Genomic DNA, 21,034 nt, shown 5'->3' with positions numbered 1-21,034 from the left:
AAATATAAATTTTAAAATTATTAGTTAGATTGAAAATTTTAATTCAACGGTTATAAAAACAAAATATGATAAAAAAATACTAATTTTACTTAAAAAATTTAATAAAGTATTCTTTGATTAATTATACAGTACTTATTTAACTTAATATAATGGCTAAGTGTTGATTTATTCTTAGATCTCAAGTTTAATATCTGTTAAATTTATCTTGTTTTTAATTTTTAATATATATTTTCTTATTGAAAAACTAAATTTATTAAATTATTTTTAAATTAAACTTAAATTAATAGAATATATAAATTTTAAAATTAAATGTATTATTATATTAAATTTCGTCGCTATCTATATTAATGTTTTAATCTTTGATAACTGTTTTTAAAAAAAACATAATATTAATAATTAATCTATTAAAAGATGATAAAAAACAGAAGTCGATAATAATTAGGTGATTGGTAATAAAAAGTGGAGACGGCGAGCGTTAAGTATGAGGTGTGGGAATATGGAATATAGCATAAAGAAAAGTTTGACTGCAACTTTGTCATTTATTGGGTAAAAAATTATTATTAAAATATTAATATTTTTTAACAAATTCAATAAAGCATCAAATAATAACAAAATCAATAGAAAAATAATAAATTCGATAACGCTTTACTAAATATGCTAACAAAATCGATAAAGTGCCCAATAATAACAAAACCAATAGAAATAATAATGTTTTCGATAATTTTTTATTGATTTTATTATTTAAAAATAATAATAAAATCAATAATACATTTTCTTAATCGTATATTAAATGTATCACACGCGATATTTTCCTTTTATTGGGATAAGTCATGTGCTCAAATTCATTCATTAATCAATTGGAAAGATTAGGCCCGTAAACGAACCGAACAGACGCGAACGGAGGTATGTTCATGTTCGTTCATTTAATAAATAAACGAACATAAACGAACACAAACATAAACGAACAATTTTTTTTGTTCATGTTCGTTCACTAAGGAATATATCTTGTTCATGTTCATTCATTTAAATAATAAACGAACATAAACGAACACGAACGAACGAGCATAAACGAATAACACAAACAAACAAAAACTTATTCGAACACAACAAACGAATGTAAAAAAAAAAGTAAACAACAATAATAACAACTTAAAATTCATTAATATAACCTGCAACTTTAGAGTTAATTTATTCGAATACGACAAAAACATACATAAATCATAAATAAGCTATATGAACATAATAAAGTCTTAAAGTTAATTTGTTCAACAAAACAATCTTCTTGAAATCCAAACAACTTCAATAATCTTCGTAACATATTCAACTTACCCTCAGTTCGAACATAAATGAACGAACATATAATCGAACATTCACGAACGTAAATGAACGAACGAACCCTTTGTTCATGTTCGTTCATTTAATAAAACAAACTCAAAATCTTATTCATGTTCGTTTATTTAATAAATAAACGAACACAAACGAACTTCCTACCGTACAGTTCGCTGAACGTTCAGTTCATTTACAGACCTAGAAAAGATGTTGCAATAAACCCTCATGGGCTGCCCATTTCAGATTTCCTCTCCTCTCACTAATAGTAGTACCCAAACTCCGCAATCGTCAATGCCACCTTCCCCGCCCGACCTTATATACACTCGAAAAGTATGTTGGATTTTATGTTAGGCATGTTACATCAAAGAAGTGAATGAGATTTGTCGTTATTTGAAAATTTAAAATTATCATATATTTTAAATTTTTATGTATTTTTATTAGAAATTTGTTTTCATTCACTCTAGAATTTTATAAGTTTGCTCCTTAACATAAAATTATACATCTCCATATATTATGGATAAAAATTTAAGGTAAATTATACAAATAGTCTCTTTACTATAAGGAATTAATTTGTTGAGTTATTGACTATTAAAAGTTATAAAATGATTATCTGATTGTAGAACATTATTTTGTTGAATCTTTCGACTATTAAAAGTTATAAAATGATTATTCGACTATTCATATGTTTCAATATCCTCATTTTCTATTAAAAAATTGACTGTAGTTTGAGTTGAATGTTAACCTGTTAACTAGGTATGATAAAATCATATTTTATTGGTGTCTATTGGCATCATAAATTGCTCTTAAGCATTAGCTCAACAGCATAATATTTCAAACACTAACTCGACGATATAATGAGGGTAAACTGTACTGATGACCACTTAGTTATTAGAGAATTTTATTTTGACTATTAACTTTTTTAGTTTTTTCAATCAAATTAAATTTTAAAAATAAAATATCTGTATTTAAAACTTAAGAGAAAAAATATATACCAAGATATTCATAATGATTTTTACAAATGATGCTTTATAGTTTTTAATAATTTATGTTAATATTATATGTGTACTTTATTTTAATGAATTTATTTTTATTTTATAATATCTTAAACCAATTTGTTAAGTATTCTTAAACACTTATATCTTAAACCAATTTTTCAAAAGAATTTTTATTCAACACCTTTCAAAACCCTTGTTAAACTAGTTTTATTTTATTTAATTAAAATATTTGGTTATTTTAATTTTATAAACAAGTAAAATCCATTTTTATTTAAATAATAACCATAACAATACACAATATATATATATACGTAGGAAGTGGCCCAATGGTTTTTGATTTAAGGTCCAATACATGGCCTTATGTGTAGGTGCCCAAAACACCAAGGCAAAAGCTGGGAATACGGAATAGTATAAGTTTAGTATTATCATAATCATGATAACAAATTCTGGGAATAGATTTTGGGATGATAAATATGAGATTGTGATTTTAGATTCAAATGTCCCTGTCTCTCTTGCACTCTGGAGGCATAGAAGGGTATCTGCTCCTGTCGTTGCAATAGTTGTAGATGGTGTATTTGTTGCGCACCCAGGCCAGCCTCCTCCATTGGTACGAGTCCAGGTCCTGGAACTCCTTTTGATCCCACCACCGCTTCCCCTGTGTGGCACAGAACTTTGCATTCACCGACGACTCACACCCATCGATGTGGAACCCCTTGTACGCCGCTATGAACGGTGCATTCGACCAGTCGGTCTTCTCCAGCCCACCCCTCGTTGCCCAGTCATCCGCGTTCCACAAGCTGGAGTATAACTTCATCGGCTGGTTGAATGGGAACTTCACCCCCAAATCTTTGCAGTTCTTGAACACTCGAATCGGAACGTCGTCAACAAAGAATCTGTCCCGTACGTTTCGAAATCAATGCTTTAGACAAAGATTGAACATAAAAAGAAAGCCAACTACTACATTACGAGACTTACACAATCTGATAGAGGTTCCACAGCACAGAGTAGGAGTGGTAGTCTTTGGTTGGGTCGAACCAAAGATAAATCCTTTGTTCTCTGTCACCCTTTCCTCCGGTGAACACATTGGTCTGCAGAATGTATGGCTGCCCTGTCCTGTTCCCCAGGAACTCAAAGTCCATCTCATCATGCTCCGAGTTTTGAGAAGACAACTGCAACGCAAGAGATGAATTAGCAAATCTTGAGTTTTATATGCAGAGACCGAAGCAGTGGGATTGCAGTTTCGTTTACTCACATAGAAGGCAGTAACAGTTCCAGCAGAATCTCCTGGGACAAGCTCTATTTGCATACTGAAATGCCCGAACAAGTAAGACCCTTTTGACTGGAAACCAGTACCTTTCACAACAGAATAACATGAGATAAGATACACTGTAGGAAGAGATAAAATAAAAGTAGTCAGCATTGATATATTCATACCAGTATACTTGTCAAGGAAAAGCTCAATCTGGGAGCCGCCACTGTAGTACTTGATATGATCAAGAGCCCAAGTAGGCACATAGTTCCTCCCGAATGGGACAGGTGCAGGCCTTCTCGGGGGAGCTCCCATTGTTCCAGACGCCATAAACAACACACACACGAACAGAATCCAGAGTGATGAACCCATACTTCTGCACAAAATCAATCTAACATTTAGATAGAAACCAGTACAAAAAAGAAAACGAAAATGAGAGAAATGAAGTCGTAGATGTTGCATACCCGAAAGAGATAGAGGGAGGGAAGGAGGAAACCGAGCTGAAGGGTGAGGAAAAATGGAGGAGGGGGATGGGGTTTATGTAGCCTTTGATTCCAATTTAGTTTCTATAGCTCTAAACTGTTAAAAATAATAATGATGCAAATGGCATCACATTATGGAACGAGCTACGAGGATTTCGAAGAGCGACGGTTAAATCAAATTACACGATCTAATGCAAAGTTAAACCTTTAATTATGCTCTCAGTCAATTTTATTTTTTTACATTTAAATTTTTAATCTCAGCAAATTTATTTTCTTCTTTACATTTTTTTACATTTAAACTCTCTGAGATTAAAAAAATGATATTCAGCAAAGAGTGAGCCTTTTGAAATCTCATGTTTAAATATTTTATAATTAATTTTGATTTAAAATTACACTTATGTTAAAATATATTCTGATTATAAAAAATTTAGTTGGAGTTTGTAGGATGATAATCAGTAAGGTATTTGGTAAGTTACGAAGTGCAGAGCCCAAAACAGAGCTGACAGATTTGGTGCAAGAGGAGAGATCATGTTTCCTATGCATATGAGTGACAGCGTTGTGATGGCAACAAATTATATTTATTGGCACTTTACCCACATTAATTAATGAACCCAATCATCCATGCACAATTATAAAATTCACATATTTGGACTAATTCATTTCCCAATGAAATGCTGCAAAGTTCAACAGCTATAGCCTATATATGATGTATTACAATAATAAAGAAATCAGCGAGCAAGATCAGGATAAGATGGAAAATAATCACGATATAATATAAAATGAATTAAGATAATTAATTATATGATACAGCTACGAGGAAAGATAATTATAATTAATTATAAAATACACCAACATGCTGCTGCCTGATCAACTACCAGCATCTTCATGTCACTGACGCCCCACCCGATTCCATGCCGCCTATCCCTCACATGCATATGCATGCGTTAGGACCGATGTTGTGTTGGGTCAGTTTGGTTGGTGTGAAGCGGTTGAGTGGCCTGGACATCAGTTTGATTTCGAGTCACAGATTAAGAAATTTTTATAGAACTAATACATATATATTAATAATATAAATTTTTATATGAGATAAATATAAATAAAATCTAAGAACAAATATATTAATGAAATAAATAAATAGAATTTAAATCTTAAGATAAACATTTACTTGTTCTAAATTAGGCCCCTGCCCAACAGCACGTGAACATTTTAATGAATCTCCTTGGCTTTGTTCAAACTCCATTGACTTGTGGAGACTTTTATTTCAGCCTTGTCTTGTTGCCCTTTTTGGGGGTATGAGTTTGATTCACGTTATGTCCAGAATCGAAAGCTTGGTTTTGAGCATTTCACCGGTCACAGGAATTGAGTTTGGGATCACCCAAATACCAACTCTATAATATACCATCAACTCTTGTTTGTCACGATAGACTAATAATTTTTTTCCTCGGATATCTTATACTAAAACTAATTTCTTGTAACATAATGAAATAAACTCTCTACATAAACAAAAATTATTGTGAATGAAAATACATTTATCTTGTCAACAGTTAATGACTTATCTATTATAATTTAGGTGTCGGTCAGGCAAGTAACGGTCGTAGGCCAATTATTTCTCTATGAGAGAAAGAAGAAAAATAACGTAGAAGTGAAGATTACTCTTGGTCCGAGTGAAAAGATAAAAGAGAGAAAGAGTCTCACATGTTAATCATGATTGAGAGGTATTTATGGTTAATTTATTGATAGTGGTATGTATATGATAATTATTTGAGTTTGTCAAAAGTATTGTTTTGTCTATGCATTATATTTGATTGAGAGAGTGTAATACACTTATAATCGAAGGATAAGAGTTCTTTGGAAATTTCGGTAAGTGGAGATATCTATACGAAGATCTCGACTGATGAGAAGCTAAAGACACCTATTTAAAAATATCAATTAACGAAGAATTTAATAGTTTCTGAAAATAACATTCGAAGATATAACAATTATAAAAAATAATAAACATAAAAATAAAGGGTCACATAGTTCAAAATAATAGTTCCAAATTATTAATAAGTTGGAAATAAGAAGAAACAGCAAATCAAGTATTAAATCGTGAGGCGCCAACAACAGAGTAATAGCAGGAATACGCATGTGCGCAGCTGCTAAGGTTGCTTCGCTACCGTTGCACACTGCAAACTATCCCACAATCCACATGCCCATACCTCTCTTCCACCTGGAAATTTTAATCTTGTATTTTCCCTTTTTTTTAAAATAAGTATAAATTCATATTTATATTAAATTATCACGTTAATCTTGTTTAAATTTCGTATGATGTTTACTATAGTTTTCATATTTATTGAAGAATTAATTTTTCTCAAAATCTATATTTTATGCTAAAATATTTCAAAAACTAATAATATATCCTTTTCTTTTCTTTTTAAAATAATTAGGTTGGAAGCGATCGAAAACGTTATAGGAAATTATAACATTTTAGTTTAGATGCAACAGAAAATGTTATATTCTTTATAACATTAATATTTTTTATTGGTAACATACATCATGCATACGTAACTCTTCGAAATCAAAATTTCTAAAAAAAATAATACTATTTTTTTATCAATGAGATCAATCAATGAATTCAAAATAATTTTTTTAAAAGATGGTGTGACGAGTGATATACGAAATATGTGTACGAACAAACAATGTTGAACCTTACATGAGCAATACAATGTGAATAAAAAATAATTAAAATATAACATAAATATGTGATACGTACCATAGAATACAAAGTTATAAGTATACCTTGGATTTGAATGAAAAGATGTTTATTTATCAAGGTTTGTACTTACGTAGTAATATTTTACAAAGAATGTAAAATTGAAAGATAAAATTCATAGATTAAAGTGTTGGAGCTTTGCGAAAGAGATGAAGTGTCGGTGGAAATGAGACCGGCTAGACGGAATTCATGGGAAGTCGTTCTGCATTTTAATACAATTATTACTGTCACTATACAGTATTTTTTTAGATTAGCTGTATCTATTCTAGAATAAGGCTGTATAGTAGCCCCAATGAAAGTTGGTCGGTAATTAGCAGAAGCTTTGCAGGGCGCAAATCTCAATGACCATAATATAATCCAAGAGCATTAGAAGATAGGGGTTTATTTTTCAGTTTTAATCGAATTAATCGATCGAATCGAATTAATTCGGTTAATTTTATCGATCACCGAATTAATTCGGTTGAAAAATAGTTAATAAATTTTTTAGAATTCGATTCGAAATCGGTTAATTAACCGAAATTAAATTTTAAATATTAAATATATTATATATAACATATGGGCTCTACCAAAACCATCTAAAACTCTACTAATAATTTAAGATCTAATAACTTTTAAACATAAATCAATATTAATTAATTAAAAAAATCCATATGAAATTTTTTATTTTATAATTATATATTATTTAAATTAATTGTAAATTGTTTTTTGAATTAAAAAATATTCAATTTTTATATAAATTAGAATTTTTTTAAAAAAATCGGTTAATTCAAAAATTAATTGAAATTTATTTGGTTCAGTTAATATTTTTTTTAAAAATTCAATTCGTTTAAAAAAATTCAATTAATTATGTCAAAGGTAATTCGGTTCGACCAGCCACCATTTTAACCGAATAAACACCCCACTAATCATGTTTTTGCAAATTACAAATAACTTTCACTATTACCGTAGATCAGATCTAGGGAAGACCATATTTAGATTTATACAAATTATATATTATATTAGCTGTATTTGTAATGTCATTTGCATTATTATTGCTATATCATTATAAACGGAACACAACAACATTGAAATCAAAGGCCTACATAAACCCCCTCCCCTTCCTCCATTTTTCCTCACCCTTCAAATCAGTTCCCTCCCTCTCTCGGGTATGCAACATCTCCGAGTTCCTTTCTGTCATTTTCGTTTTCCATTTCTGTGTTGGTTTCTATCTAAATGTTAGATTGATTTTGTACAGAAGTATGGGTTCATCACTCTGGATTCTGTTGGTGGGTGTGTTGTTTATGGCGTCTGAAACAAAGGGAGCTCTCCCGAGAAGGCCTGCACCTGTCCCATTCGGGAGGAACTATGTGCCTACTTGGGCTTTTGATCATATCAAGTACTACAATGGTGGCTCCCAGATTGAGCTTTACCTTGACAAGTATACTGGTATGAATATAACAATGCCAACTACTTTTATTTAATCTCTTTGCCTTTATTCTCTTCCTATAATGTATTTTATTTCATGTTATTCTGTTGTGAAAGGTACTGGATTCCAGTCAAAAGGGTCTTACTTGTTCGGGCATTTCAGTATGCAAATAAAGCTTGTTCCAGGAGATTCTGCTGGAACTGTTACTGCATTCTATGTGAGTAAACGAAACTGCAATCCCGCTGCTTCTATCTCTGCATATAAAAGCTCAAGATTTGCTAATTCATCTCTTGCGTTGCAGTTGTCTTCTCAAAACTCGGAGCATGATGAGATAGACTTTGAGTTCCTGGGGAACAGGACAGGGCAGCCATACATTCTGCAGACCAATGTGTTCACCGGAGGAAAGGGTGACAGAGAACAAAGGATTTATCTCTGGTTCGACCCAACCAAAGACTACCACTCCTACTCTGTGCTGTGGAACCTCTATCAGATTGTGTAAGTCTCGTAATGTAGTAGTTGGCTTTCTTTTTATGTTCAATCTTTGTCTAAAGCATTGATTTCGAAACATACGGGACAGATTCTTTGTTGACGACGTGCCGATTAGAGTGTTCAAGAACTGCAAAGATTTGGGTGTGAAGTTCCCATTCAACCAGCCGATGAAGTTATACTCCAGCCTGTGGAACGCGGATGACTGGGCAACGAGGGGTGGGCTGGAGAAAACCGACTGGTCGAATGCACCGTTTATAGCGGCGTACAAGGGGTTCCACATCGATGGGTGTGAGTCGTCGGTGAATGCAAAGTTCTGTGCCACACAGGGGAAGCGGTGGTGGGATCAAAAGGAGTTCCAGGACCTGGACTCGTACCAATGGAGGAGGCTGGCCTGGGTGCGCAACAAGTACACCATCTACAACTATTGCAACGACAGGAGCAGATACCCTTCTATGCCTCCAGAGTGCAAGGGAGACAGGGACATTTGAATCTAAAATCATAATCTCATATTTATCATCCCAAAATATATTCCCAGAATTTGTTATCATGATCATGGTAACAATAAACTTATACTATTTTTGTGTGTATGATGCATTGATTTTATCAATAATTAGTATAATGACATAAATGGCTCATAACTTATAACCAACAGGTGAATGAACTGAAGTGTAGCGAATCAGCCCCTGTTGTTAATAAAGTCATCTGAAGTACCCACAGAACGAAGTGTCCAAAATCCCTCCGAAATGTCGTATTGCTCTCGGAGTCATCCTAGTCAGATAATCATCCGGAGTCCATACTCATCGGTTTTTAATATGATTTTGACAATCAAATCTAATGGACTATAATTATATCTGTACGAACTCATAACTTACTGATAGACATGATAACCCTAAACCTGACATTAGCCATTCTAAGGTCTTTATATTTATATCACAAGAGAGACTGAAAAAAGAACTTTTATTTTCCCTCTTTTCGCCAAGACCCACTATCCTCTCTAGTCTATCCTCACCATTCTTTAACAAGATTCAAGCGGTGAATGACTGATCCTCCACCGATCATGATTCTCTATTTAAATTAAAAGGGGCAAATTGTCAAAGATCAACGAGACAAACTTGTTCTCATAGTACATCTATGTTGCAGGCTCTATGATGTTCCACCTGCAATGGCAGATGCAGTAAACCGTGGAGGTGAGCTTTTGGCAAATCTGAGCGCAGGAGCACCATGGGAGGCTGTTACCAAAGAAGTCAACAATATATTAGGTGTAGACGCACCTGTTCTACGTGCAGAAATTTCGAAGGACGTAGACAATCTTGTGGACGTGATCACTTCCTGGATGGCTTCAAATTCAGGTGCAAAATACTTAAAGCCCTAATGGTTGAAATGAAATAGGTTGAGCTAAGAATTAAGGTTAAACTGTGAATTAATCCCATGTGCCATGTGAAAACGAATGTTGTATTTGGTACCTCAACCATTGTTTATAGGATTTCTTCCCCTTTTACCACAAGAAAGTAGAGTTTCATTACAAGCAAATCAGTCAACGTAATGTAACTAGAGTTTCATATTATCTTTTGTAACACGTATATTTAATTATTTTTCAAACTATGTAATCAACATGTGCCCAACATTAATGGATTTATTCAGAACACAATCTAATAAATATACATAACAGGCTCAGAGTTGGTGCGAACCATTTTTCTTGTCAAACACTTGCATTGGCATCTTATGTTTAAAAACTGCTACTGTAATTAGTGTAGCATCTATTCTTCACGATAAAGATACATGCCAAGACCGAATCGAGCACATGCCCTGCAGAAAGCAATTTCTTCAGCTGCGGCAACAGGATCTGTAATGTTAACGTCGCTTGATGATACACGGTGCGCCTGTACAAGAGTAAACAAACAGTTCGAATGATGCCGACATGTAGAATACAACCAAAAGCTTAAAAGGGAAAAAAAGGCTTTCTTGATTAGCTTTCCATTCGTCAAGTAGTGACCAAGTACTTCAAGGAAAATGAAAAGTTGCAACATCATAGCTAATGATATCAATGATCAGGAATCAATTTTATTAAGTTCTGGATAGCGACAAAGGGAAACAAGATTTGGGCTGAACAAAGAAGAGCTCCAGAAGGAGAAATGTATTTAATTAGGATTTGGGAATTTTGAGCCAAAGTTGCCACTCAACTTTATAAAAATGCTTTTGATACAAAATATCAAAGGGCTTTTAATTTTGAAAGGCACGAGGTACACTTAAGCATAACGGATCTCTGGAGCCTAGACACAAGGCACAGAAAGTGTTATGCTTTTCATAAGCGAAGTGCATTTTTAATATTAAAAAACTTATAAATTAATTCTGAGATATATCTATACCAATGATCTACTGTTCACTCTGAAATACTTGATCTCTTCTCCGCACACTCTCTTCACCGTTAAGGGACGTTTGGATGGGGAATCTGGGATTCCTCCGGAAATGGAATCTATATTTCTCCGTTTGGTTAGTTGGGAATGTCATTTTCTGTAATATTTTATTACTAATAGTGAATTTTTTTGAGTATATTACCGGGAATGTCATTAACTCACTTCTCTTATGTATTGTAACATTAGCGACGTTTTGGACTAAAATACCCTTATTTTTTTTTCAAAAATATTTTTATTCTGTCATTAAATAATAAAAATTCTACGAATATTAAATTATAAATTTTTCCTTAAACTATTTTAGATGTACAAAAAAAATCTATAATTAAAATTTTATATGAAGTTCAGGGATTAAAATAAAATTTTACCCTTTCATTAAACCTTTTTTATATTTTTAATTTTATAAAAAAATTATATAAATTTTATGAATTAATTTTTTTAAAAGAAAATATATAAATATTTTCCAACTTGTAATATTATACAAATATATAATAAAAACAATTTGGTCAAATATACATTCCAATAATCTTTTATTCCTTTAACCAAACACGATAATCTTACATTCTTACTAAATCAACCAAACACAAAATACAAAATTCCCAGTAATCATTTTCTCTGGTAATCTTTTATTTACAAAACTTTACTTTCCAAAACATTTCATCACAGAATTAGGGTTATATTATGATAAACCAACATCATCTTTTAAATTCATAAAATCATCACATCAATACTTTAAAATCATTAAATATGATTGTTAAATCAAAAACTTAATCTAATATATATTGGATGTGTATACTTATAAAGGCTAAAATTCAGGGGAAAAAGTTTAAATTTTACAATAATTAAAAGGTAAAATTCAAAAAATAAAGGTTTTATTTAATCGGTATTTAAGCGGTGCTAAATTAAAGAAACTGACATAACAGGCTTACACCAACTATATCTCTCCACCTCACTTCCTGTAACCTTCTTCTTTGTAATTCCCCCAACTTTCTAATTTCTAATTCCCTGAAGCGGTGGAAGCGGCACGCCCAACGCATCTTCAAAAAGCGCTCGCTTTTAAGCGCATGAGAGAGCCTTTCGTTAGTCGCTTCGCTTATGGCTTTAGAGGCATTTAGTTCTGCGCCTATAAGCGCCCCGCGCTTTTTAAAACTAAGAAAGGGCTTAATACCTTGGTTCGTTTTCCTAATCATATTAAGTTTGCATTTAATTCAAGTTAGTCCAACTTCATAGAGGAGTTCTAGTCACTTCTTTTAGAAGTAGGGTTTCTATTTTCTTGCCTACAGTCCTCTTTTTCTTTCTCACGGGAAACTACGATACTATATCGCTATTGGGATTGTGTAATGCAATCAACCTTATGTTTGATTCAATTAAGAAATTCTAGGTGTGATGCTTTTTGGTTGTGGTGTACTTGATGAATCTAGGTGCGAAGCTCATAATCTTTTGTTCTTTGTTTCCCTTTTGCTTTATTCAACTCTACATAGTATTTTCTTAACAATTGCAGATCGTTGTTATCGTAGAACCAGTCTGCTACACACCAATACGAAAATGGCAACATGAGAGTTCCCAACAATCCCCAGGGTCTCTATTCAGCCATTCTATGCTTCAAGTGCTAGTTTCCGACAATAGAAAAATTCCCCAACTCCAATTCCACAATGCCACTGAGTTTTGCAACAAACCTCCAAATTGATCAACATCATCATCTAACAGGAAGTCTAAAAATATGGAACACTGATCGAATGAATATCATATTGATAATATCAGACAACTCTTTAGTCCAGCTAGTTCCTTCCTAACAATGGTACTGTTCTGTTTTCACTTCCCAAATGAATTAAAAATTGAGGCCAAATGTTCCTTCCAATTAGAAAAATGAAGGAAAAGCAAAGCATAGGTTAACAGAAGCAAATGGAGAAACTATAGCTTAGAGAGAAAAAGTATAATGTTAAATTGTTAGATGTCCACGCTTCACAGTGAAGATATTTGATGGAAAACAATAATATAGACAGGAAAAAGAAAAAAACAATGAGAAGGAAGCAGACCTCTCTATCGGATCCCCGAATAGTGAGTCGATATACAACAGTGATGGTTCCATCACAGCGAATTTGACGTCACGTACTTTCCGCACCATCCTGCGAGAAATATTGAATCCACCATTTCTAAAAATCGGTTGCAATTCAAAGTGGAAACCTCAAAAACGAAATTGAAACGAAAAACAAGTTAAGAAAGAAGGGAAAAGGGGACAAACCAGGGGCATAGAAACTCAAAATGCGATTGGCATGGTACCTGGGGTGATCCCATAAGAACAGATCAGAACAAAACCGAATAAGATTGAGAAATCCTGAAACAAAAAAAAAAGCTACGGGCAGTATCAGGGGAGAAACGTTGAAGAAGAAGAAGAAGAAGAGCTAGAAGGAGGGGTGATGATGTTGTCAGGGACACGCTTATTGAGGTCGCGCAGGATTTCGACCAGAGGGCGAGTGAGGCAAGAGGAGTTGGAGGGTGAAAAGGTCTTGCTCAAAGGCACTACGTAGTTTGAATAGGGGACACCCTTTTCCACATTGCTGCTGCTACAACGGAGATGGCCAATGAATCGGCGTCTTCCCCTGCACATTCCTCCAACTACCAGCCCCCCATTGCTTTTGCTACCATACTTACAATAGTTGGTATCGGAAGAGAGCTGCGGTGCCGTCGACCATTGAGAGTTGAAGACGAAGCAGGCTCGCAATTGTAATGCCATTAATATTATTTCTTTTCCGATCTCCCAGGTTGGTTATCGTGAAATCAAACCTACCATCTTGTCTTTTCCTTTCTCCTTCGCAATCTACATATCTAAACTTGCATTTCACACCGTGTATATATATACACATCTGCAATGGCCTTGCTTTCCAAGAAAAATGAAAAACCACACTTTAGTCCCTTAAAAATATGAAATTATTCATTATTATAAGGGGCAAATTGCACTTTAACTCTTTCAAAAATTTAAACTTCAGTTTTGACCCTAAAAATGGGTTAGAATTTCACCCTTGAATATCTGTAGAAAAGGATATTCTATAGTAAAGTAGTAAAAGGTGCGATGCGATCACTAAATAAAATAATATATAGATTAATTTACAGTTTCATATGATGTACGGATTAAAGTAGTAAAAGCGTATAATTAAAATTAAAAGTTGATTTCAAATGAATCATTAATTAAAATTGAAACATATTATAATTTTTTTTTTTCAAAAAATAACGACACTCATTTCATCTGATATCTGCATTTCAATAACATATTATTTCCCTTTATTAATTTAAAATGATTTAATATAATATTTACGATTTAATAACATATTGTTAGTTGTTTTTTATTATGATATTTGCGCACGCGTCTTCGGATTTATCTTCAAACGTTTCTTAACCTCAAACTAATTTTATACAAATCAATTTCCCTTAGTGGTTAAAAGAATTGATATTCCTAGAAGTCATAGGTTTGAGTATCAACAAATGTAAAGGTGATTAAATGTTTATTATTAAATAATTAGGAATATTTAAAATAAATATTATTTTATAATTACTCTAACATAATAATAATAATAAAACCTCAAACTGATTTTATTTCAATTATGCATTCGGGATCTTAATTGGGCAGGACTGGTGTGGTTGTGGATGCTCTTTCCGCACTACCAAGAATTTTTATTTTTATCTCCAAACTATTATTATATTATAACATTTAAAATTTAAAATATTTTGATTGTATCTAAATCCATCTAATCTTTACTATATATATCTTAGTATTCATTTCATATAATATATTTATAAATATCAATTAAATAAATATAAATACTTTTTACGAAAAATATAAAATTTATGTCCTTTAGACTCTCACTACATATATAACATTATTCCAACTATCATCATTTAAAAATTAAAAATTAATCATTGTTGTTTGTAGTTGCAAAATAAAAACATTGAAGTTTGTATTAATTCTAGTTGGAGCTTTCGCCGCTTACTTAGCATGAGACTCCAAGCTTTTCATGTGCTAACTTCGGGTGCGTAGAATATTAAGGAAATTTGGCTTCTGATTCGTAACAAAGGGGTAAAAGTTGCTTGGCACAAACTGATCTGGTTCCCTCTCCATATTCCTAAGTTTAGTATTATTGCATGGATGGCCTTATTAGACAGACTCCCAACTAAAGACAGACTGAAATGTTTTGGGTTTGATATCGACGATAAATGTGTGCTTTGTAATGACTCGATGGAAACTAGAGATCATTTATTCATTCAATGTCCTCTAGCTATTTCTCTATGGGATGCGGTTATCATTCTCAATGGCATGCGAAGGACATCACGTTCATGGGGAAATCACTTAGCTTGGGCTTGTGATACTTGGAAAGGTAGATCCTTGCTCACTACCATTTTGAAATTAGTTTGGACAACATTTATTTACACTGTTTAGGAGGAGAGGAACAAGAGGCTATTCCAAGGATGCTCACGTAATTTTGAAGCACTGCTCCATGCTGTTAAACATTCTGTTGTTATCCAGCTAAGGGGTAGAAGTATTAATAGGAATGATGGTGTTAATACTGCACTTTGTAATCAATGGGGTATAGATTAGCTGATATTTTGTTCTGCTTGTAAGTAGATACTTTTTGTATTTTTGAACAGGCTGTTTTTTATGCAGATCCTGCTCCTTGAATAATAAAATTGAATTATCCAAAAATAATAATAATAAATAAATAAAGAAAATGAAACAATAATTATTCTTGGTAAAAGTTATTGTCGTAGATGCATTTTCACCCGAATTGGTATAATTATTACAATGGACGTTATGAAGTTTATATAGCCTTCTAAGCTTTGTACACCCTACGTGAGGAGATGAAACCCCTGTGTTGTTCTCTTAGACAAAATTTTTTTTCGAGAAAAACGAAATGAAACCATCAATTACTTTCTAAATAATATGAGGTGATTACAATGTATTATATGATTAGAATTTCTTATGCTAATGCACGAATAATTTTACAGATGTAGCTGCTCGAACTCAGATCTTATAGGGAGAATAACATTTTTTTTTACTATTGAGAATAGATAATTTTATATCTATAGAAACTAGAAACACACAATTAAATAAAAATATAACTTTATAATAATTAACTAATTTAGAGGGTATCATTTTAGCTCTTTAAATATGTTAGATCAAGGAATGAATCCAAAATTTTATATCTAGGAAGTTATATTAGAAATATATGGATACAAAATTCTAAAATTTTAGGAGTATGAAACTAAATAATTAATAGAAAATATTAAAATACCTAATTATATGAGAATTAAAAAATTTAGAATGGGACCACCCATAACACTCTTGCATAAATAATTTATTTTAAGAAAGTATGTTAATTTTATTTTTTAATATGAGATTGTTAATAAAAAGTGAAAAACAGTTGCTCATTTTGTTGCTAAAAATTTTGAAGCAAACAAAGAGAGCGATGGAAGGGTGTTTCAGTTACAGTGAATGACATTTTAATAAGGGAAACAGAGAAAAACGCTCTCTTTCCTGCATTTGTGTTTTCCGAGTATCTGTCTCCTACTCCATTCTTCCTTTCAGTTTCTTGTGTTTAGCTCATAAGTTTACCCATAGTCTATTTCTTTGTCTCATGGATTGCATTTGATTATTTTTCTGGTTTCAGATTCAAAACAGAAGCAAATTAGGGGGGGGGGAAACAAAGTGTAGTCTGGCAGAAAACAAGAGTGGAAAATGACGAGCAGGAACGTAGAGAAGTTGACATCAATAGATGCGCAGCTGAGGCTGTTGGCGCCTGCTAAAGTCTCGGAAGATGACAAGTTGGTGGAGTACGATGCTTTGCTATTGGATCGTTTCCTCGAAATTCTTCAAGATTTGCATGGAGGGGAGATAAGAGAAACGGTGATTAACCAATCTTTCATTCATGATTCATTCCATTTTTTACATTAATCTTGATGTCAATGTCAATGTTGATGATAGGTTCAAGAATGCTATGAGCTTTCGGCCGAGTACGAAGGAAAGCATGACCCCAAAATATTGGATGATCTTGGGAAAGTCATAACAAGTTTGGACCCAGGGGATTCAATTGTTGTAGCGAAATCGTTCTCCCACATGCTTAACTTGGCGAATCTGGCAGAGGAGGTTCAGATCGCGCATCGGAGGAGGATCAAGTTGAAGAAGGGTGACTTTGCCGATGAAAGTTCGGCAACGACAGAGTCCGACATCGAAGAGACGTTGAAGAGGCTTGTGGGACAATTGAACAAGTCCCCTCAAGAAGTTTTTGATGCTCTCAAGAATCAGACTGTGGATTTGGTCTTCACCGCCCATCCTACTCAGTCAGTTCGAAGATCTTTACTTCAGAAGCACGGAAGGTTTGTCTTCTGTTTCATAGGAATCGTTTTGCTCTCTGTTAGCAGTCAGAGCATTTTAATGATCTTGTTTATTTTGAACTTTCAGGATCCGTAATTGTTTAACACAGTTGTATGCTAAAGACATTACGCCGGACGATAAGCAGGAACTGAATGAGGCGCTACAAAGGGAGGTATGAATATGCCAATGCTGGTTATTTCAACAAAAACTGCAAGTTTAGTAATAGCTTGTCCATGAAGTAACTATGGACCTTATACTGTTTTTATTTTTCATTAGATTCAAGCTGCCTTCCGAACAGATGAGATCCGAAGAAATCCTCCCACCCCACAGGATGAGATGAGAGCAGGAATGAGCTACTTCCATGAAACCATCTGGAAAGGTGTACCACAGTTTTTGCGTCGTATCGACACAGCTTTGAAGAACATAGGGATACACGAACGTGTTCCCTACAATTGTCCCCTTATTCAATTCTCTTCATGGATGGGAGGGGATCGTGACGGTATGTTGCTTTTCCACGTACACCATTTAATCGTAAGACCTGTAAGTGTGAGATGTACATTCGATCTGGTTCCGTTGTGCAGGGAATCCCAGGGTAACTCCTGAAGTTACAAGAGATGTATGCTTGTTGGCTAGAATGATGGCTGCTAACTTGTACTTCTCCCAAATAGAGGATCTTATGTTCGAGGTATTAAAGAGACTTTTTTCTTCTTCCCTATGGTTTGCGTTGTAGTTTATGATTTATCACGATTTTGATTGATTATTCTTGTTTGTTCTATTTTCAGTTGTCAATGTGGCGATGCACGGACGAACTCCGTGCTCGTGCAGATGAACTTTTTAGGACTTCAAAAAAAGATGCAAAGCATTACATAGGTTCTAAGATTGATCTTTAAGATGTGTTTTAATTATGATTCCTGAAAAATGTATTTGCTTGATATGGTCGACTGGAATACTATTATGAAATGTTTTATGCGCGCAGAATTTTGGAAACAGATTCCTCCGAATGAACCCTATCGTGTTATTCTTGGTGACTTGAGGGACAAGCTATATAACACACGTGAACGTGCTCGTAGCCTACTGGCCGATGGGTGGTCAGAAATTCCTGAAGAAGCAACTTTCACCAATGTGGAGCAGGTCTCTTCTTTTTAAAATCCTTCAAAAACAACTTCATTTCCATTTTATTCTGTAGAATGTAGAATTATGTTATTTCTGAATATGGACTGGTTCCTTCTTGCATTCTGTAGTTTCTGGAGCCTCTTGAGCTCTGCTACCGATCACTCTGCGCTTGTGGCGATCGACCAATAGCAGATGGAAGCCTTCTTGATTTCTTAAGGCAACTTTCTACCTTTGGGCTTTCATTTGTAAGACTTGATATCCGGCAAGAATCTGACAGGCATACTGATGTCCTCGACGCCATCACCAAGCACCTAGATATCGGATCATATAAAGAATGGACTGAGGAACGCAGACAGGAGTGGCTCTTATCTGAACTCAGAGGCAAGCGCCCACTATTCGGCCCTGATCTTCCCAAAACAGAAGAAGTCGCTGAAGTGTTGAACACATTCCATGTCATTTCAGAACTGCCACCGGACAACTTTGGTGCCTACATAATCTCAATGGCAACGACCCCATCTGATGTGCTTTCTGTCAAACTTTTACAACGTGAATGCCATGTGAAGCACCCATTACGGGTGGTTCCGCTGTTCGAAAAACTGGATGATCTCGATGCTGCTCCGGCCGCCATGGCTCGTCTCTTCTCTATAGATTGGTACAAAGATCACATCAATGGAAAACAAGAAGTAATGTTAGGTTACTCGGATTCTGGAAAGGATGCCGGCCGTCTCTCTGCAGCTTGGAAGCTATACAAGGCTCAAGAGGAACTCGTAAAGGTGGCAAAGCAGTATGGGGTTAAGCTGACAATGTTCCATGGCCGAGGAGGGACAGTTGGACGAGGAGGAGGACCCACCCATCTTGCTATACTGTCTCAACCGCCCGACACAATTAACGGATCATTTCGTGTAACGGTTCAAGGTGAAGTTATTGAGCAATCATTTGGAGAGGAGCACTTGTGCTTCAGAACACTTCAGCGTTTTACCGCTGCTACACTTGAACACGGAATGCATCCCCCTGTGTCACCAAGACCAGAATGGCGTGCACTCATGGATGAAATGGCAACCGTTGCAACAAAAGAATACCGTTCTGTAATCTTCCAGGAGCATCAGTTCGTTGAATACTTTCGCCTGGTAAGTCTTTCACCGTTATTAAACGCTACAAACTTCGGAGAAAGATTTATCTATATCTATAAACATATGGAGCTGGCTGAGAAAACTGACTGTGAATTAACTGGTTGCAGGTGACACCAGAATTGGAGTATGGTCGGATGAATATTGGCAGTCGCCCATCAAAACGAAAGCCAAGCGGAGGCATCGAATCACTCCGTGCAATCCCATGGATCTTTGCATGGACTCAAACGAGATTCCATTTGCCTGTGTGGCTTGGCTTTGGGGCTGCTTTTAAACATGTCCTTGACAAGGATAAAAAGAATCTCCAAATTCTTCAAGACATGTACAACCAATGGCCTTTCTTTAGAGTCACAATGGACTTAATCGAAATGGTGTTTTCCAAGGGAGACCCTGGGATCGCTGCCTTATACGACAAGCTGCTAGTATCACAGGATCTCTGGTCCTTCGGGCAGAAATTGAGAACAAACTATGAAGAGACTAGAATTCTTATTCTCCAGGTAATAGCAACATGGCTTATTTTCTTGATAGGCTAAACCAAAGCTGACTTTCTTCCATTGGATTGTAGGCTGCTGGACACAGAGATCTTCTTGAAGGAGATCCGTACCTGAAGCAGAGACTCCGTCTTCGCGATGCTTACATCACAACGCTTAATGTGTGCCAAGCATACACATTGAAGAGGATCCGAGACCCGGATTATCACTGCAAGGTGAGGCCTCACTTATCCAAGGAGACACCAAGCAAGCTCGCTGCGGAACTTGTGAATCTTAATCCGAAAAGCGAGTATGCTCCTGGTCTTGAAGACACCCTTATTTTGACCATGAAGGGTATCGCTGCTGGCATGCAGAACACTGGTTGAAAATCCACTGTTGTTTTCTTGTCTTCTCATGCATGCTTTTCCCTATTGATTGTCTGAAATGTATTGCCTTTCAAGGGCTGAATTTTTGCATTCAATAAATCCTTTATTATTATTTCTAGTTTTAATCATGTAGATTTGGAATTTATGAATTTTCTATCAACAAAAAAAAACTACATTATGTAAATCCATTACAACAGCAAAAGCTGCAGTATTCCATCTCATGCATACCAAACCTTTTTACTAATGTTCCATCTGTAGGTAAGGTGCCCTTGACCAGTCTCTTTTCTTGTTTGCCAAGGCACTTCCAATGCACAATAAAGTTGCATTCAGGTTCATCACATTCAAGTGCCTGTGTTGCAAATTTTATGACAAGCATTACATGGAGGGCGGTTTCAGTCTTCTTGAAGAAGGTGGGGGACAGAGGGAGTGATGATGACCTTCATGTCTGAATTTGCTCCCAAG

The 21,034-nt window shown here is 34.6% G+C and overlaps 3 protein-coding genes and 1 pseudogene across 3 annotated transcripts; 2 read left to right on the top strand and 2 right to left on the bottom strand.

Annotated features, from left to right (window-relative positions):
* Positions 1 to 13,860, bottom strand: part of LOC120122896 — a 35,025-nt pseudogene extending 21,165 nt beyond the window's left edge.
* Positions 2,746 to 4,078, bottom strand: LOC120122895 (probable xyloglucan endotransglucosylase/hydrolase protein B). Its single transcript, XM_039141939.1, has 5 exons — positions 4,038 to 4,078; positions 3,759 to 3,949; positions 3,577 to 3,677; positions 3,300 to 3,493; positions 2,746 to 3,217 (listed from the first exon to the last, which is right to left on the bottom strand). Exons 2-5 carry the CDS (start codon positions 3,943 to 3,945, stop codon positions 2,818 to 2,820), a joined length of 882 nt encoding a protein of 293 aa, XP_038997870.1. The 5' UTR covers positions 3,946 to 3,949; positions 4,038 to 4,078; the 3' UTR covers positions 2,746 to 2,817.
* On the top strand, positions 7,937 to 11,454 carry LOC120122894 (probable xyloglucan endotransglucosylase/hydrolase protein B). Its single transcript, XM_039141938.1, has 6 exons — positions 7,937 to 7,952; positions 8,042 to 8,232; positions 8,329 to 8,429; positions 8,514 to 8,707; positions 8,790 to 9,192; positions 11,435 to 11,454. The coding sequence occupies exons 2-5, from the start codon at positions 8,046 to 8,048 to the stop codon at positions 9,187 to 9,189; spliced, it is 882 nt and encodes a 293-aa protein (XP_038997869.1). The 5' UTR covers positions 7,937 to 7,952; positions 8,042 to 8,045; the 3' UTR covers positions 9,190 to 9,192; positions 11,435 to 11,454.
* Positions 13,861 to 16,807: 2,947 nt separating the features above from the next.
* Positions 16,808 to 20,686, top strand: LOC120122890 (phosphoenolpyruvate carboxylase, housekeeping isozyme-like). Its single transcript, XM_039141935.1, has 10 exons — positions 16,808 to 17,008; positions 17,087 to 17,478; positions 17,564 to 17,648; positions 17,753 to 17,975; positions 18,058 to 18,161; positions 18,259 to 18,346; positions 18,453 to 18,607; positions 18,718 to 19,716; positions 19,827 to 20,213; positions 20,282 to 20,686. The coding sequence occupies exons 1-10, from the start codon at positions 16,841 to 16,843 to the stop codon at positions 20,570 to 20,572; spliced, it is 2,892 nt and encodes a 963-aa protein (XP_038997866.1). The 5' UTR covers positions 16,808 to 16,840; the 3' UTR covers positions 20,573 to 20,686.
* The last annotated feature ends 348 nt before the right edge of the window (positions 20,687 to 21,034 follow it).

The sequence above is a fragment of the Hibiscus syriacus genome, unplaced genomic scaffold (assembly GCF_006381635.1).
Source record: "Hibiscus syriacus cultivar Baekdansim isolate YM2019G1 unplaced genomic scaffold, ASM638163v2 tig00110388_pilon, whole genome shotgun sequence".
In the NCBI taxonomy this organism is placed as follows: domain Eukaryota; kingdom Viridiplantae; phylum Streptophyta; class Magnoliopsida; order Malvales; family Malvaceae; genus Hibiscus; species Hibiscus syriacus.
Note: the sequence above shows the minus strand (reverse complement) of the source record. Positions and strands in the feature narration are given on the sequence as shown.

Bases quoted from the DNA above. Each gene is read 5' to 3' on its own strand.
- LOC120122895 (XM_039141939.1), bottom strand. From the start codon at position 3,945: ATGGGTTCATCACTCTGGATTCTGTTCGTGTGTGTGTTGTTTATGGCG. The intron at 3,494-3,576 runs GTGAGTAAACGA...CTTGCGTTGCAG, and splicing joins GAACTGTTACTGCCTTCTAT to TTGTCTTCTCAAAACTCGGA. The intron at 3,218-3,299 runs GTAAGTCTCGTA...CGTACGGGACAG, and splicing joins TGGAACCTCTATCAGATTGT to ATTCTTTGTTGACGACGTTC.
- LOC120122894 (XM_039141938.1), top strand. From the start codon at position 8,046: ATGGGTTCATCACTCTGGATTCTGTTGGTGGGTGTGTTGTTTATGGCG. The intron at 8,233-8,328 runs GTATGAATATAA...CTGTTGTGAAAG, and splicing joins TTACCTTGACAAGTATACTG to GTACTGGATTCCAGTCAAAA. The intron at 8,430-8,513 runs GTGAGTAAACGA...CTTGCGTTGCAG, and splicing joins GAACTGTTACTGCATTCTAT to TTGTCTTCTCAAAACTCGGA.
- LOC120122890 (XM_039141935.1), top strand. From the start codon at position 16,841: ATGACGAGCAGGAACGTAGAGAAGTTGACATCAATAGATGCGCAGCTG. The intron at 18,347-18,452 runs GTTCTAAGATTG...TTATGCGCGCAG, and splicing joins AGATGCAAAGCATTACATAG to AATTTTGGAAACAGATTCCT. The intron at 19,717-19,826 runs GTAAGTCTTTCA...AACTGGTTGCAG, and splicing joins TCGTTGAATACTTTCGCCTG to GTGACACCAGAATTGGAGTA.